The sequence below is a fragment of the Danio aesculapii genome, chromosome 16 (genome assembly GCF_903798145.1).
Source record: "Danio aesculapii chromosome 16, fDanAes4.1, whole genome shotgun sequence".
In the NCBI taxonomy this organism is placed as follows: domain Eukaryota; kingdom Metazoa; phylum Chordata; class Actinopteri; order Cypriniformes; family Danionidae; genus Danio; species Danio aesculapii.
Genome location: NC_079450.1, coordinates 47,877,048 through 47,895,695, shown reverse-complemented (window position 1 = coordinate 47,895,695; position 18,648 = coordinate 47,877,048). Strand labels below are relative to the sequence as shown.

General features: G+C 34.0%; 1 protein-coding gene across 1 annotated transcript in view; it reads right to left on the bottom strand.

Annotated features, from left to right (window-relative positions):
* ankib1b (ankyrin repeat and IBR domain containing 1b) overlaps positions 1-18,169 on the bottom strand; it is a gene marked incomplete at its 5' end in the record, with an annotated part of 49,504 nt that extends 31,335 nt beyond the window's left edge. The window contains 11 exon segments of the mRNA XM_056476113.1: positions 259-467; positions 4,260-4,377; positions 6,816-6,998; positions 11,106-11,222; positions 11,224-11,238; positions 11,240-11,286; positions 11,289-11,407; positions 17,942-17,952; positions 17,954-18,001; positions 18,003-18,043; positions 18,046-18,169. Of these exon segments, the coding sequence (XP_056332088.1) occupies positions 259-467; positions 4,260-4,377; positions 6,816-6,998; positions 11,106-11,222; positions 11,224-11,238; positions 11,240-11,286; positions 11,289-11,407; positions 17,942-17,952; positions 17,954-18,001; positions 18,003-18,043; positions 18,046-18,169 (1,032 nt within the window).
* Between the last annotated feature and the right edge of the window lie 479 nt (positions 18,170-18,648).

The following is an 18,648-nucleotide window of genomic DNA, read 5'->3' as shown; positions in this document are numbered from 1 at the left end:
TTTTCATGGTTAAAACTCTGATTAAGTCATTAAATGAGACCCAAGCTGTTCATTCATGTGTATTTTCTACTGTAACTAGCAACTTTCAAGCCACATCAAAGAAAGTCAAAACTGCAATTATTACACTCTCATTCTGAATTATTAATCTTTCAGTAGCCTAGATCTAATCCCAATGGCCACGCTACCACTGCAGAAAAGTGGCAAAAATGAAAATGAACAGTAGAAAACACAAATAATGGATCAAATCTGATCCCTCACCAGGGAGTGATCGTCATCAGCAGGGGTCAGGCTGATCTCGTCCGGCGAGGTAATGGATGAACGGGTGGTACGAGGTGTACGGGGTGAGGGCAGCGTGTCCCAGGTGTTGTAGCCTTTGGGTGGAGGAATGGGCATCTGAACACCCGAACGTTGGCAGCAGTCTTCAGCATTAGACATCCAAGCTTCCAGCAGTTTCTCCCTGTCCCAGTCTAAATGTCAAAAAGGACAACTGGGTTCATGAGGAATCGCAGCAATTCTAAAAATACACATGCCTTCACCTATCAATTCAAATGCCTTTTTTCAGCTAGAATTTACAGCCGATTCAACCATTTCAACAAAGCAGTCATTTCAAAGTTCTCTATTAAATAAAATGAGCTTTTTATAATCCTTGATAATCAATTTTTTTTTTAAATGTGGCTGTAAAAAAATTAAATGACAAAAAAAACAGAAAACAAACAAAAAAAAAAAATTTCAAGAAAATAAAGCTAAACTTTTGCAAACACATACACAAAACAAACCCTAACCCAAACCCAAAGAAACAAGCCAATGCAAACAACAACAAAGAAAAAAACATAAATAAACTGAATTTAAATAAGAGAAACAAAAATCAACAAAACAAAAAACTAGACAAAAAACTAAAATGCAAGAAACTGAAACAAAAACTAAAACCCAAAGTTAAACAAAACAACAAACAAAAAAAAACAGACACATAAAAAAGAAATAAAAACTGCAAGTAATGAAAAAAAATAAATAAATAGAACAAAGTGAAATAAAAACAAACAAAACTAGAAAAAAATCAAAAACAAAGCAAAAAATAAAATAAAAAAACAAAACCAGACAAACCAAAACAAAACAACACTCACAACAACACACCAACTACTGGAAATTTCCTTAAAAATTTGCTTAATCACTCAAAACACACGTAGAGAGCCTATACTAGATTAACACAAGCTTTATTCATTTAAAGAACTAGAGGAAAAACAGGATGGCACAGGATATAAGAACACTTGTTTGCCACACATTAACCTACTAGTCATGGTTGGTGTACTCCTAGAAAGTTTATTTTAAAAACAAAGTAACTAAGATTAAAACAATGTCAAAAATATTTCTGTAACTGAAATACTATAGAATTTTCATAATAAGTGAAAACTGAAACAAAATGAAACAACAGTCACTGAAAAACTAACTGAAATAAAATAATACTTAGCAAAAATAATATTTTTATTCAGAATATTAAGCACTCATTCTCTGATGGAAAGAGAAATATTATATACATATACATCTTAAAAAATAAAAAATTTTCTCTACCTGTGAAAAAACTAAGCATGTTTAATTACATATATGATCTTTAAAAATAATGAAGACGTTTGACTGAATTGTTCATAATTTTGTTTGCATTGTAAGAAGTGATGGTTCAAATTATCATCTTATTCTTTGTTGCCAAGAGCTGCACAAGAGTTAATGAAAGCAGTGTAAACACAAATTTTTGCTGTGGTCGACAAACTTGACTTAAACTAAAACTAAATTAAATGAATTAGTTAAAAATGAAACTAAACTAAAAATATAAAAACTAAATAAAAATGCATTCACAAAATAAAAACTAAACTTTAACCATCAATGCCATTACTGAAACAAATTAAATATTAACCTGAAAATCTATAGAATTTTTTGAATAGTATTTAGAAAAAAACATTTAAAAAATGCTAAACTATCATAATCATATATGAGAGAAACAAAAGGTTTTAAGTGATACCTATGTGATTAGAATAATGAATAAACATTAAATGCATAAAAGTATAAATAAAGAAAAAGTTAGGTCCAGTTTACTGCAACCAAAACTAAGGTTACTCTTCTCTAGTTCAAGGCTACACCGTGGTATGGTGACATATTAAAAAAGGACAAATTAACTTGCCGATCAACATCAATAAAGATAGCAGGGTTAAAAAAAAACAGATAAGAAATGCCAAAAAAGATAAAAAATGGCAACAAAAAAAAAAAAAAAAAACTAAACTTCAGACGCTGAAGGATCAATTCAACAGTTTCAAAGTCCATGGGCAAACCACAAAACCAACTACATCCAAATAAAAGCTACAAAGAAATAACTCAAACAAAGCCCACAATCCTTCTACTTCTACTGTTTTTGTAATGTACTGTATTTACTCGTAAATCTAGGAGTCAAAAGTGTGAAGTTGGGTTTAAGTATTTAAAACACAGCGAGGCTGCATATTTGAGCCTCGGCTGGCGGTCTCCAGAGAGGCCGTGGCAATAATAGCAGCGCGCATGAATCAGAGCTCTGCCCTTTTCTCCCATGGGCTCAAGTCATCTGGAACAAGGCCTGCTAGACAGCCTGCTCACATAATTGGAGATTATTAAAGAAAGCACTGATCCAATTATGAGTCTTGTGCCAGAGAGTTTAGCAGCTCTAAACGGAGTGCTCTTGTAAATTAAGGAGAAGGAAACATCTTGGTCTGCTTTGCGGGCTTGAATGCTTTTTATGTTGTACAGCAAAAACACCTTAAAGATTTTTTTAATAGAATTTCTTCAGAGATAATATCATACCTGTGTTCTACGGGTGTTTTTAAAAAGCACGTGAGGCTATTTTATGAAGTTATGCACAAGTAGGGCTGCGTCAGAATAAAGCTGTTCCATGCAGGAGTAGGCCTGCATGGAACACACACAGAGTTCGTGCCCTTGTATAGCTTTTAAATAATAGTCACAACCATCATATTCAAAGAAGCTTTGTCAACATTCAAATTAAGTTATATGCCTTGTCAGCTTTTTAAAATCAAATGGAAATTGAATGAAGAACAATCCTGCAACACTGTTGAAGTATAACATTCTCAAGTATGAAATGTAAAGTTTGGTCAATTGGTTTAAAATTTGTTGTCATCCTTTAGCTATTATGAAACTTATGAACCTCATGACTTATTTTCTTGGTGGAAAAAAAGACAAACTAATAATTTGTTCCCACAACTTAATTTTAACCCACCATTTAGTTCTCATTTTAATTTAACTATAGTTGCAATAGTTTATATTCATTGTTAAAACAAACTAATGTCAAAGCCCCATATGTTTATTTTTTTCAGTTTTATAATGACTGGCAAATGTCAAAAGAAAAGAAAAACCACAAAACGGCAAACAAACAAAATGTCAAGGAAATAAAGCAAAACATTCACAAACCCATACAAAACCCAAATGACAACAAAACAAAAGGCTAACAAGCCCGTGCCAATGCAAACAACAAAAGAAAAGCACATATTTACAAATAAACTAAACAAAAAAACATTAACAAACCAAAGTGAAACAAAATAAACAAAAAAAACAAACAAAAAACAAAACAAAGCAAAAAAATTAATAAAATACAAGTAAATTAAACAAAAACAAAACAAAAACAATCCAAAGGGAAACAAAAAGAAACAAAACTTGACAAAAGTCAAACAAAAAAAGTAAGCCAATAAAATGCAAATAACAAAAAGACAACACAAAACAAAATAATACTTAAGTAAATTAAACAAAAAACTAACCAAACCAAAGTAAAACAAACAAAATGACCACTTGACCAATAAAGCAAAAGAAATACAAAAAAATACAACTAGATTATACAAAAAACAAATACCAAAGTAAAGTGAAACAAAATAGACAAAAGGCTCAAGTAATAAAAAGTTAAACAAACCAAAACCAAATAATACTCAACACAAAACAAAAACAAACAAACAGATATTGATTGTAAAACAAAATTATCTGAACTTAAACACACACTAACAAAGTCTATACAAGATTAACACAACCTATATTCATATAAAAATCTATTTTTTGTTCGGTCATGTTTGTCAAATAATCCAAAGCAAGCTAGTCTTTCCCACAGCTGCCCCTCAAACTAGCTCAGTTTTCATCTTCCAACAATTGTAGTACTCTCAACACATTTACCCATAATTACATCTGGGCCTGCCAACAGACAACAGCAGTCAAAATATCTTTGAATACACAACATAACATCGTACCGTGAGCCCTTAGAAGAGCCTCTGCAGTGAATAGAGGAGCTTGCAGCATGTCCGCAGTCTCTACTATGAGCATGTCCTTCAGTCTCCTGAGGTCCTGCACTCGCAAACCTTCATAAAACTGAAACACACACATCGTTACATGTTAATCCGGAGTATAAAAACAATCTGATTCAAACTCTTAAAATGTAAATACAGTTGAAGGCAAAATTATTAGCCTCTTCTTTTCCAAATATTTCATTTAAGGAATTTTAAGGTAAATATTATAGCCCCCTTAAAATTTTTTGTATTTCAGTTGGCTACAAGACAAACCACTGCTGTCCAATGACTTCCCTTATTAAAATAACTTGCCTAGTTAACCTAAACTAACCTAGTTAAGCAGCGCTCGCAAAATACAGTAGCCCAACATCCTGGGACTTTGCTTTTCCAGTCGGACTACCAAAATCCACCTATTTAAAAATATATATTTTTAGTGCCTTTACATTCACTCAGAAATGTAATAATATGTATGTGCTGTGTTGCTAATATGGCAGCAATAAATTCACTTTTTTACTTGAGAAAAGCCACAATATTAGCAATTACCTCTCAAATAACGTTTCAGTGTTTCAATCAATGGCCGGCATTTACGCACACAAACACTTGTCACTCACACAGAGATCGCACTGACACAAAGATTCAGACACAGAAATAGCTTGAGCTAAGTTTCAAATTTTGTAATCATACATGTTATACTTAAAAAATCCCTTTAACATGTCTACAGCAGCATACACTGAACATAAACTGAACTTGAACGCAGATAAAAAAAAAAAAAAAAAAAATGTAAGCATTTTATTTCTATATCTTGTTCACCAAAAAAGGGAAAGAAACACAAACAGGTCTGAATTATAAAGCAGGAGTAAACACAGAATTTAAATTTTGGGTGAACTATCTACAGTTGCAATCAGAATTATTAAACCCCCTTTTTTTATTTTTTTGTCTTTTTTAAATATTTCCCAAATGATGTTTAACAGAGCAAGGAAATTTTCACAATATGTCTGATAATATTTTTTCTTCAGGAGAAAGTCTCATTTGTTTTTTTATGGGCAACGATATAAGCAGTTTTTAATTTTTTAAAAACATTTTAGGGTCAAAATTATTAGCCCCTTTAAGCTATACTTTTAGTCTACAGTCTACAGAACAAACCATCGTTATACAATAACTTGCCTAATTACCCTAACCTGCCTAGTTAACCTAATAACCTAGTTAAGCTTTAAAATGTCATTTTAAGCTGTATAGAAGCGTCTTGAAAAATATCTAGTAAAATATTATTTACTGTCATCATGGCAATGATAAAAGAAATCAGTCATTAGAAAGGAGTTATTAAAACTATAATGTTTAGAAATCTTCTCTCCGTTAAACAGTAATTGGGGAAAAAAAATAAACAAGTGGCTAATAATTCAGTGGGGCTAATAATTCTGACTTCAACTGTATGCAAGTGTCTTCTGAGATGCAGATCAGAACTAAAATCATTCAGATTTTACAGGTAGTAGCAAGTTAGTTATATGTATATATTAACTAACCAAAAATAACCATGAGAAGACAGCAAGAAGGTCACTGATTCCTCCACAAGTCCAAAGACATGTGCTATAGGTGAATTGGGTGAGCTAAACTGTCCATAATGTATGTGTGTAAATGAAAGTGTATGGGTCTTTCCCAGTGATGGGTTGCAGCTGGAAGGGCGTCCGCTGCGTAAAACATATGCTGGAACAGTTGGCAGTAAATTCCGCTGTGGCGACCCCTGATTAATAAAGGGACTAAGCCAAAAAGAAAATGAATAAATTAACCATGAGGCAAAATTATAAAAATTTGTATATTATTGTTTTATTTTTAAAAAGACGCCCTGTACATTTTAGAAGTTTTTATAGTTGCCAAAAATACCGGAAACAATGTTCACTTTGGTTATTTAAAAAAATTATCAGATAAAAATGTTAAATAATATTTGGTTATTTTAAAATAAACATACAGCGTATAACAAATATTACATATTATATATATTTTTTTTATTTATAAATTTGTTTTTGTTTTAATTTAATAGACATTGTATTTCTATTTGGGCTACTTAACTTATATATTACTTGCTATAAGTAACATATATTCGGGCTACCAAAAACTGAAGAATGCCTGCCCAAGGGCTACCAGGGATTTTAAAATTTTGCAAGCCCTGTTAAGGCTTTAAATATAACTTAATCTGAATACTAGTATCTTGCAAAATAACTAAAAAACAAATAGTATGTACTGTCATCATGTAAAAAAAAAAAAATAAAATAGGTATAAGAACTTAGTATTAACTAATGACTAATGAAAGTCAAAATAATACTAAAAAGTTATGTTTAAAAATTTGTTTAAAAATTTTATTTCTTTGTTAAACAGCACAGAAATATCACAGTAGGGTTACATCATTTAATTTATAATCATTTGGCTTCATCTGTATATTATGTCGAAATTTGTCACATCTGGACACAGGGCTTGTGGCCAATGTAAACGTCACAAGAAATTCCAGAGTTTATTTGGTGAGCTCACCTCCCTGCGGTCCAAGGCTGCATACTCTGCCTCAATATCCTCGGCATTGGGGTCAGTGGAGAAGACCATTTGAGACTCCAAACCAAGTGCAAGCTCTTTATGGTGCTGCCTTTCTGCACAATCACACGGGGTCTCCTTGTTCTCATTCTCTGCGAACAGGTCTGCGCTACGTTTCACCAGAAACTGCAGAGAAATTCAAGATGGAAACAATGTTGATACAATGGAAAGATCAATAGACTTAAAGAGGTCATGAAATGATGAATCTAACTTTCCATGATCTTTTGAGCGTTTAGTGAACTATGAAAACATACCGCACCTTTCAGAGCTTCACAATTAAAGTGATTTTTTTTTCTGCCCGATTTCTTTTTCATGAAATGTTGATGGGGAATAAAAATAGTCAAGTTAGAGATTTGTGCTCCAGTAAATGTCCGACAAAGTTATTTCTTTTCACTTTTGTGTCTTAAAATTATAGTATTTTTTTTTCTACAGTGCATCCAGAAAGTATTCATAGCACTTCACTTTTTCCCACATTTTTTGTGTAACAGCCTTAATCCAAAATGGATTACATTCATGCATTTCCTCAACATTCTACACCAAATACCCCATAATGACAATGTGAATGAGTTTTTGAAATTTTTTCACATTTATTAAAATAAAAAACCTGAAAAATCACAAGTACATAAGTATTCACAGCCTTTGCTCAATACTTTGTTGATGCACCTTTGGCAGCATTTACAGACTTTTTGAATATGATGCCACAAGCTTGGAATGACTGTCTTTGGAAAATTTTGCCCATTTCACTTTGCAGTACCTCTCAAGCTCTATCAGGTTGGATGGGAAGCGACGGTGTACAGCCATTTTCAGATGTCTCCAGAGATGTTTAATAGAATTTAGGCCTGGGCTCTGGCTGGGCCACTCATGGACATTCACAGAGTTGTTGTGAATTTTTTTGATATTTTGGCAGTATGATTGTGGGTCATTGTTCTGCTGGAAGATGGACTGGAGGTCAAGAGCACTCTGAAGCAGGATTTCATTCAGGATGTTTCTGTACATTATTGCATTCATCTATCCCTCTATAATGACTACTCTTCAAGTTCCTGCTGATGAACAACATCCCCACAGCATGATGCTGCCACCACTACACTTCACTGTAGGGATGGTATTAGCCTGGTGATGAGCGGTGCCTGGTTTTCTCCAAACGAAACGCCTGGCATTCACTTCAAAGAGTTAAATTTTAGTCTCATCAGACCAAAGTATTTGTTTCTTATGGTCCGAGAGTCCTTCAGATGCCTATTGGCAAATTCCAGGCCAGGAGTGACTTCAGTCTGGCCACTCTACCATACAGGCCTGATTAATGGATTGCTGCACAAATTGTTGTCCTTCTGTAAGGTTCTCCTCTCTCCACAGAAGAACGCTGGAACTCAGACAGAGTGACCATCGGGTAATTGATCACCTCCCTGACTAAGGCCCTTCTCCTCTGATCACTCAGCTTAGATGGCCGGCCATCTGAGTACTGGTGGTTCTTACGGATGATGGAGGCCACTGTGCTCATTGAAACTTTCAGAGCAGGAGAAGTTTTTCTGTTACCTTCCCCAGTCTTGTGCCTCGAGACAATCCCATCTTGGAGGTCTTCAAACAATTCCTTTGTCTTCATGCCTGATTTGTGCTTTGACATGCACTGTCAACCCTGGGACCTTATATAGACAGGTGTATGCCTTTTCAAATCATGTCCAATCAACTGAATTTACCACAGGTGAACTCCAATTAAGCTGCTGAAACATCTCAAAAATGATCAGTGGAAACAGAATGTACCTGAGCTCAATTTACAGCTTCACGGCAAAGGCTGTAAATACTTATGTACAAGTTTTTAATTTTTAATACATTTGAATTTCTTAGATTTCTCTAAACAGAATCACACGTTTAACCACCTCTATTGTGAAAAAGAAACATTTCATCCAGGATTTCCAAATGTCCCAGATGAAGGATTTATATATGGGAAAGTTTATACAGGGCTGGGCAAGTTTAAATCAATTAATTAATGCCAACAGTTATGTTATTGTTTGTTACTCCAGTTTTTATTCTTATTGTTAAAGTCCATTGCTCACTAGCTCTGAATACACAACACAAACAAACAATGGATGACAGGGGGGTGGAATGTTGGATACAATTACGCATGGGAACCAATGAGAACATTTGTAATGAGCCTAATGCTGAGTTCACATCAGTGGTGGAGCACCGTGTTACTCTTTCATGCTTAGTCACAGGATGTTTTTTTTTCACTTCAAGCTAATTTTCAGCTTGAGTTAAATTAGTTGTTTGAGACACAGTTGAGGCAATTTATACAAGCTTGCCACACAAACAAGTCATGCATGTTCACATTATACAGTTAAAGTCAGAATTATTAGCTGCCCCCTGAATTATTAGCCCCCTTGTTTATTTCTTCCCCAATTTCAGTTTAACGGAGAAGATTTTTTACAACACAATTCTAAACATAAAAGTTTTAATAACTAATTTCTAATAACTGATTTATTTTATCTTTGCCATGATGACAGTAAATAATATTTTACTAGATTTTTCAAGATACTTCTCTACAGCTTAAACTGACATTTAAAGGCTTAACTAGGTTAATTAGGTTAACTAGGCAGGTTAGGGTAATTAGGCAAGTTACTGTATAATGATGGTTTGTTTAGTAGACTATTGAAAAAATACATAGCTTAAAGGGGCTAATAATTTTGTCCTTAAAATTGTGTTTAAAAAATTTAAAACTGCTTTTATTCTAGCAGAATAAAGCAAATAGACTTTCTCCAGAAGAAAAAAATATTATCAGACATACTGTGAAAATTGACTTGTTCTGCTAAACATCATTTGGGAAGGTGTATATTCTCTTTGTACATCCGAATTAACATGAAACCAAGCGCACAGTCAGGAGCACAAAACCCCTCCCTGCCTCCTCCCCTAATAAATATGGTAATGACTCTACTTTGGCAAAACCAAACGAAAAAGCAATGGCAAAAGCAAGCAAGCAAGCAAGCAAGCAAGCAAGCAAGAAGAGAAGAAAAAGTTCACAGAATGTGAACTGGAGGTGCTAATATCGGATGGAGACCGGAGAAAAACTGTGTTATTTGCAAGTTTGTCCTCCGGAATTAATAACAAAAGATAAATAATAGAATGGGAGAGTTTAGCTGATGCGGTTAACGCAGTGGGGTCTGAGCTTTGCACTGAGTGAATTAAAAAATAAATGGCCCAATGTAAAGGTGCAGGTTAAGAGGAGAACAGCGGCGCACCATCAAAATGTGGACCGAACAGGCGGAGGAACAGGGGATGCTGAACTAACACCCTGAGGAGAGAGTTGCCTCAATTGTCGGCGACAAACAATTTTAGAGTTGATTTGAATATTTTATCTCAAATGGTGTCAGACTTTAATTGACTTTTACAATTTTTACATTAAAGGATATCTTAAAAATATTATAAAATAAATAAAAGTGCCAATTACAAAAACAGAGTCTTTTGCAATAATGTTCATATGGTTGAATTGTTTAATTCATTCGTATGGTTAAATTTTTTTTTAATCAAGAAATTAAGCCTTGTGCAACATAAAGGGCATATATTTATGCATATCTGACCTATTTTTGGCTCAAAATGTCTAATGAATGTCAAACATCAAACTAACTTTACCACGGTTCAATGGCATGATATGGAAACTAACTATTATTAACATAATTAACCAACTAAACTATTAACATAATTGCCTCTAGGAGTCGCCAATGCAAATAAAACAAACACACACAAGAATGCACGTACGCCAGACATGAAGTTGGCGAGGACTAACGCACGTTAATTTCATCGTTAGTAAATCCAAACGTGAGCGTGATATCTGGTGTAAGCAGCGTTGATACATGAGGCCCCAGGGGTCTATGATGACCTCCTCCATTTTCTTAACATTAATTTCCAAATAGTGGTCATCCCACCATCTGACAAACCAGCCGCTCTGTATTCCATAATGCTTTTGTGAACAGCTGCAATAATACAGTGTCATCAGAAAATGTAAGAATATATTAATTTGTCTGCTGACTAACGCGGTCATTTGTATAAAGGGTGAACAAAATGGTTCTTAAAAAACCTAAAGCATGAATAATAATGTCTCCACAATCTGATCATTTTTGGCATAGAGTGATGATGTCTCCCTGCTCTCTATATAGGGAACAATTAATGTGTGAATGATTAGCAATATCAAACCAATAGGGGTTGGGATAGAAGCATTTCAGCAGGAGTAGTGTTTTATACATGTACCTCCACACATATCTTCATCCCTGAGGCAGCAGCGTAGTGTAGTGGTGTGTTCTTCTTGTTATCGGTGGCACTGACGTCAGCACTCTCATATTTACCACGGTCTAGTTTGGCGCCAGTCCCACTTCAGGATCATCTTGGAGGCACTCCGCTCTCCTGCGTTCATCTTCATAAGGTCGGGCCGTCGTGGCTGCAGAGCCCCTTCAGAGAGCAGGATAAGAGGCCCCATGCACAACACATGTAGAGCTGTCTCATTGTGCACATTACGCTTGTTGGGGTTCCCATCCTTGCTGAAGAGGAAGGACCTGCGAATAAATGGCAATGCAAGTTACAGTATGAATAAATGGTCAAATGTGATGCCTTTCAACAAATATATTACTAATAATATAAAATTATTGTAATAAATTATAGTAATAAATGAAATGTATAAACTCAATTCATTTATCCAACAAAAAAACTAATAAAAGCATGACAAATAGTCTGTGAGGTTAATAATAAAAATAAACAAACATTTGAAAGAGGCTAAATCCTATACACAACTTTTTTTCTAAAAAAAAAAAAAAAAAAAAAAAAAGTTTCATGGTTGGCCCCACAAAAAGTACAAACCATTTAAATACTGAATTATATGACCAGCATTGTTTTCATTATTGATTTTTTTTTATGAGAAATTTAATAGTTATCAAAAGAACATTTAATTCAATAGTTAAATCTTATGCTGAAGTTAACATGATCAATAAATGGCATCACTTCAGTCATTTAAATCAGAATAATTCCAGCAAAAACTGGTTGCCATTGTCTGATGCAGTAGTGTCAGTATTAATCCGCATTTTAGAACAGTATGGCTGTAAACAATACATTGATATGGATCAATATATTGATCAAATGATTAACAATATGATGTTTCGATTATTTGCGTAAAGAAATATACCTTCATATAGGGCTGCACAATATATAGTTTCAGCATCGATATCGCAATGTCAGGTCCCACGATAGTCACATCACAAAATATGCAATGTTTAGTCTAATTTATAGTTTGACCAAGATTTACAGAATTGTATCACTGTAATCACTGTATTTATATGGATTAAAACAGATTTTTCTCACTTAATGTCAGTCTTGTTTCTACTCCAAAATCTACATTTCGAAGTGAAATAAAAAGATTATTTTACTTACACCACAGGTAGGCATGGGACGATAACCGTTTTCAAGGTATCCGTGGTTTGGAAAAGTCAAGGTTTTAAACCGCCAACATGTTCTGTAATACCGTTCCTAAGGTATGTGTAAAAAAATTATTTACTTCTTTTTTTTGTTGTTTCAGCTTTTATGAAAACATTAATCACCAGCAGAAAAAAATATCCAAGATGCTATTTAATTGCAAACAAATCTGTGTTTTTAAACTAACAAAGACAGCAGGCATGACGTGTTTATTGCTCCAAAATATTTTAAATGTTTCTCAAAATAAAATATATTGTGTTTAAAGGGGGAAAAAAGTTGTAGGTTTTTTCAGGGTGTACGCAGTCTTAAAATGTCTTAAATTTAAAAACTAAATTTAAGGCCTTAACAAAATTCGCTGAAATATGCTGTTGTGTGTCTTAAATACTTTTTAACAGGTCATAATTTTCACAAATTTGTGCATGTAAAGCTAATAAGTAAAGCTAATAACTAATTGATCTCTTATTACAAACTATACATGACTGAAATTTGCTTGGTGAAAGTGTTTCCATGGTATTTCATGCGCATCTTTTCTTATCAAATAAATATTTTATCGTTATCTTATCGTTATAATATTTTCAAAATTGATGCACATCTTGGCATTTCCATCAACCAATTTTTTTATGTGCATCTCCATAATGCGCATAAAAATAGGTGGATGGAAATGTAACTAGAGTGAGAAAAGCATTTTTTGCATTGTGATTGTTCAGTTTCTGTAATTGAAATACTGTTAGGACTTCGCACAAAACTATAGTGCTATTCAAACTATCTTTTAAAAACGTACTCATATCTCAATATTTATTGCAAAAAAATAAAATATCGTAATATCAGATTTTTCCAATACCGATGCAGCCCTAATTCCATAATATTTTTAGGATACACTTTCGTTGTGATGCTCTCCACTTGATCATGTCTATCTATGCATGCATTACAGTGTTAATGTCATCAATAAAATAAATCTGAAAAATGTTTGAATCTTTTTTTTTTTCTTTATTGCTGACAAAGATGAGTCTAAAATGCAGTCAAAGAAAAACTAACCAACATTCATTGTGTTACAATCCACTCGACCACTGCATTGTGGCTGTTATATACATAGCATTGATAGCATATATAGTTTTCAGTTGCATTACTGGCACACAGCTATCAGACCTATCAGGTTTCTGTTTGTATCAAGTCATTGGCGATAAACATTTTCCATCCTTATTTGCTGTTGGTGATACAAAAACCAACAATCTATGATGCAATTCCCATAAAGCTTAGTTTAATGTTCATGTTATACACTTTAACTGGCATTTGTGAGTTGATAAAAATGACTGGTCTATAAATTAGGCATGTAATATAATAATGTTGATTTACTGATTGATATTCAATTTGAAATCATATTGTAGAATTTTTTGAAGTGTCAACAAATATTGCATCACTGACAGAGTATCGATATCATATTATGACGAGACGTCTGATTATCTCCTTTTTAATGTACCAACAGTATTTCTAAATGCAATGATTTTGCTTTATTTAGTAAACTCTTCATTCAAATTTGACTGACAAGATAAGTAAGTCCATGGTTTCCACTACATTAATTCTTCCATGGTGAGGCGCCACACCAAAATTTATTCCCCGCCATGGCTACATTATAGCTTCTCATTCAAAACCTTCAGTTGTTGCCGTTTTATCTTTATAGCGGGTTATAAATCGCACGAATACGTATTAAAATGTAAGTGAATTATAACAGCGCAAACTTTCTGTAATCGTAGTAGTGCTTTGCGTTATTTGTTTAACTTTTAAGGTTACATGCTGACTAACTGACTGACAAGGCTGAGTAATGCGTGAGGCTAGCAAACACAACGTAGCTTTCAGTTATGATGAACACAGTTTCCATAATTATACTTTATTTATAGATAAAAGTCTATGCATCTTCATACAATGGCTTTATCTTGCTGGAGCTTAAGGCCGTTTCACATTTTGCCTTTCTATAGGTCTTTTGGAGACATTCATAAACATTCCTACCAAATCTAATAAATGTTGGAGACATACCTGTTTCATAAACACACTAAATCGCACTTCAGCAGCGTTTATTTAAGAGCGCACAAGAAAATGTGCGCTTAAGCTGCTTATATTTGAGGGCGTGTAAGAAGTTTTGTGCACAAGCAGAAAATAATAAATAAATAAAAATTGGCACAAGCCAAAAAGATTTGCATGCTCATATTGCTTGAATGCGATCTCGACTTGTATTACTGCTCTCACAACATTTGTCATTAGAATAACGGCATTAGTAGTTGGATGATCTATGTAAAAGGCCTGCCACCACAGCTGAAAAAAAAAATCCTAGAGGAAATGCTGAAGTCTGTATAGCAAATAGGGCTGGGCGATTAATCTAAATGAAATCACAAAGACGATTGCATGCACACCTTATAAAGGAAGCACGCTCTGTGATCAGTAGTAAATCTCCTCCAAATGCCAGGGGGCGCTCTTGCGTGAAAAACTATTGATACCCACGAGGAACAATCTCAGGAAATACCCACTGTGTTACAAAATATAACTAATTAACTGATTGAACTGCTTTAATTGATTTAGCGTGACTAATAATCACATTTTCTCACAGAAGAATTATTTTAAACACTTGCGATAAAGTTATGAAGTCAGTTTGGAGAAAAAAAAAATGGCACTATATGTGGTATTTTCAGGTGCTTTCAGATCTTGCAGCATGTAGTTGTAGTACACTAAGAAGCTACACAAACCGCTGTCATTATCACAGAATGATTATCTTGATGTCATTATCATCCAATTAAATCGATATAAATTTTCAATGCGATTTTGCATCTCAGTGCACAGCTACTGTGAAATAAATGCTGTGTATTATATTCTGCTTAATCTGAAGGCAAGTGCTGGAGCTTGGGGTTTACTTACACACTGACATTAATAAGCATTGAAAATCGTCTTCCATTAACTGTCCAGCCCTAATAGCGAACAATGCAATTTAGATTTCTGCGAGTCACTATATTGCAATTGTAAAATGTTCTAAATCACAAAATCATAAGTAAAACTAAAAAGCAAGCTACTTCAGTAACATTGATCTACATTCCTGATGCATTAATTATACCCTGGATCACTTCTCATTTACAAAAATTATAAAGGTCCTGCCTCAAAGGCCAGAAATCCATATTATAAGAGAAAAAAAAATTTCACAAACTTGGGTTATAACCACTGCTGTAGTCTAAAGCAGATACCAGTAGATGCATCTTTAATTTCTCACATTCTCTAAGTGTCTTGCTGATAAACACGGTCAAACTAAAGAGTGAATAAACTTTTGCTGTGACTTGTCCACTTTAAGCACTCTTTTATGTCACTATAAGAGTCAGTGGATGGTTTATTTTTACAGTGCTACGATCATTCAGAGGACTACATGCTTTTTTCAGAGTTTCTGACTGCAAAACTGTATTGTGAACAAAGCAGTGTAATGGAGAGTTCCAAAAAAAAAAAAAAAGTTAATTTCATAATGCTTTGTCTGTGAATGATTATTTTATGTGATAATGTTGTCAAATCACTTCACAACCAAAACAACTCATTGCAGACGTGAAGGAGCATTGATGCTGTTTCCTATGCAATGATGTCAGTTAATCAAATCATTGGGCATTTACTGACGAGCTTTGAAGGAACCGCCACTTCAAAACAGGCCTTTTCACCAAGAGGGATGAGGGTTGAAAAATAATAGTTGGGATTTTTTTTTTTTTTCACATACATAATCTTTTTTTAGTGTACTGTACTAGAATGAACATATGAAACATCCATGTCATGATCCCTTTAATTGATTTTGTACTAAACACACACACATTTTAAGGGGAGCATAAAAGATATTTCCAAAGCAAACAGTCATGAGCGGCTATAGATTGTGAATAACATCGGCCTGCTTATTCAGCCCCAGGAATCTTCAGCACATTTGAAGTTGAAACAGCTGTTTTGCCTTAAAATAACTTTCAAAACGTGGCTCAAACTTCTTCACTTTTTTGGCCAAAAAGTTTCACCACTGGGAGGGGAAAACAGCAGAATGTGATTGTACAACACTCAGTATTTCTAGAGTATGTAAGTGTGTAAAAAGCAAGGAAACGTGCATCAATCTTTCTGGTAGTTTGCAAGTCAGATTCAGTTATTATGTGGGTCAATGACAAATAGGTCCTGTTTGCACCTAGTATTAAAACGTGTTTTGTTCTGTTTGTGTTATAAGTAGGCAAGGCAGATATATTTACACAGTGAATTTAAGCAAACTCTTTTTTTTTTTACACTTTCAACCGCTTTGCCGATTTGTCTGATGGTCAAAATATTTGTAAAAAAATAAATAAAATTATAAACAGTAATATTCATATCTCTTCTTACCACAAATATATTATATCTTATATTTTAAAAATACATTATTTTTCAAGAACAAAAAATATTAGTGGATTCTTTTTTAAATAGGATTACCTCTTAGTCTTTGTTGCCTCAAATAGCAAATTTTACAACCTAAACAAACATATGTTTTGTCCTAAAAAGGTACAATTGCAATATTGTTGACACTTATTGACTCATCTGTTATCTTCATGGTTTTATTTATTCTTAAATATTTTCCCGTTTTGTGTGGCCAAACTTCACATTTTAATATAGCTCTAATATATTTTTAAAAATGTTACAATTATCTTTGACTACAAAAATATGTAATAAACTTATAATATAATTTTCTGTCTGGCTTTCAGAAATCTTTTCAGGTTCGCAAAAGATACAAAATACAAATTAGGTCAAATTCATTTCCATCTCCCGTTATTCAAATTAACCCTTTTTCGCCACAATCCAAAACCACCTCAAGCAAGCAAAAAACTTTTTGCAAATTAAGGGATTTTTTCGAAATTGAGATTTGCCGTTTTCTATCACTCGTTCCTCATGCGACACTTAAAAAAGTATGTTAACACATGGTGATGGAAAAACAGAGTTTCCAAGAGATGTTCTCAAGTTATTGAACAACTGAATTTCTAAATATTTGAATACAACTCCAAATCAGAAAAAGTTGGGACAGTATGGAAAACACAAATAAAAATATAAAGTCGTGATTTCTAAATTTACTTTGACTTGTATTTTCATTGCAGACAGTACAACAAACATTATTTAATGTGTTCCTTGTGGCTTTTATTGCAATTTGGTTCTTGCAACACATTTCAAAAAAAGTAGGAACAGTAATGTATTTTACCATTTTATAATGTTGCCATTCCTTTTCACAAACACTTAAAAGACCTTTAGGGACTAAACGTCGAAGTGATAAAGTGTTTTCAGGTGTAATTTTGTCAAAATTCCTGCGAAGTCTTAAGGTGGGCAACAGTATGGGGTCTTCAAAACGCGTTTTAAATGGCACCACACATTCTCTATTGAGACAGGTCAGGACTGCAGGCAGGCCAGTCAAGTACCTGTAACAGCCAGGACTTTTGTAATGTGTGAGGAAAGTGGTTTTGCATTGTCTTGTGGAAATATGCATGGGTTCATACTGAATATTGTGTTCATATTGTCTGCAATGAAATACAATTCAAAGTATGAATTTACAGTCAGACATATAAATATGCCAGAACACTAAAACACTAAATATTACAAAAGAACCCATGTGTTACCTGAGTATGCGTTGTCATGGCATGTCTGGCAGCATAATGGAGCGGGGTGTTGTGTTGTGTGATACGGTTCCCCATATGAGGTATTGGGGTCTAGAGACTCTTGAACTGAGGGTTGCCCTCGTAGAGCTGATAGGCCAGAACCTCATCTCCACTGATCAGTGCCTTGCGGAACTTGGGGCTGTGTTCCCCATCTCTCACTTGCCAGCTCTCCAGAACAATCAGACCTCTTCAGCTGTGGGCCTACAGGACCGCCGACATGGTGTGCTTCCTAAAACAAGACTAAAATGAAGCATCCAATGCAATAAAGTCAAAAGTAGCACAATTGTGACTTTTCCTAATGTTCGATGTCTAATGTACGCACTAGACACATTTTTAAAATTAAAACACTTTTTATTACCATACCAAAAATGGGCACTGGGTTGTGATTTTTCATTTAGAATTTCCCACTATGAACCCATTGTCCAAAAAGTTACTTTCAGGGCACCGACAATTCTGGTGCTGTGCGGATGAAAGGTTGAAGCAATATTACACATTTGCAAATTGACCTAAATCTACTGCTGTGTGGACAGCAAGTTAGTAATAAAATTATTAGAGTCTAAGGGTGCTTTCACACCTGTGGATTGATTCTTTAGTTCCGAAACAGAATAAAAATTGTTACTATGTTGCGTTTTGTTCTTGGTGCGGTTCACTTCCACACAGCAAAGTTA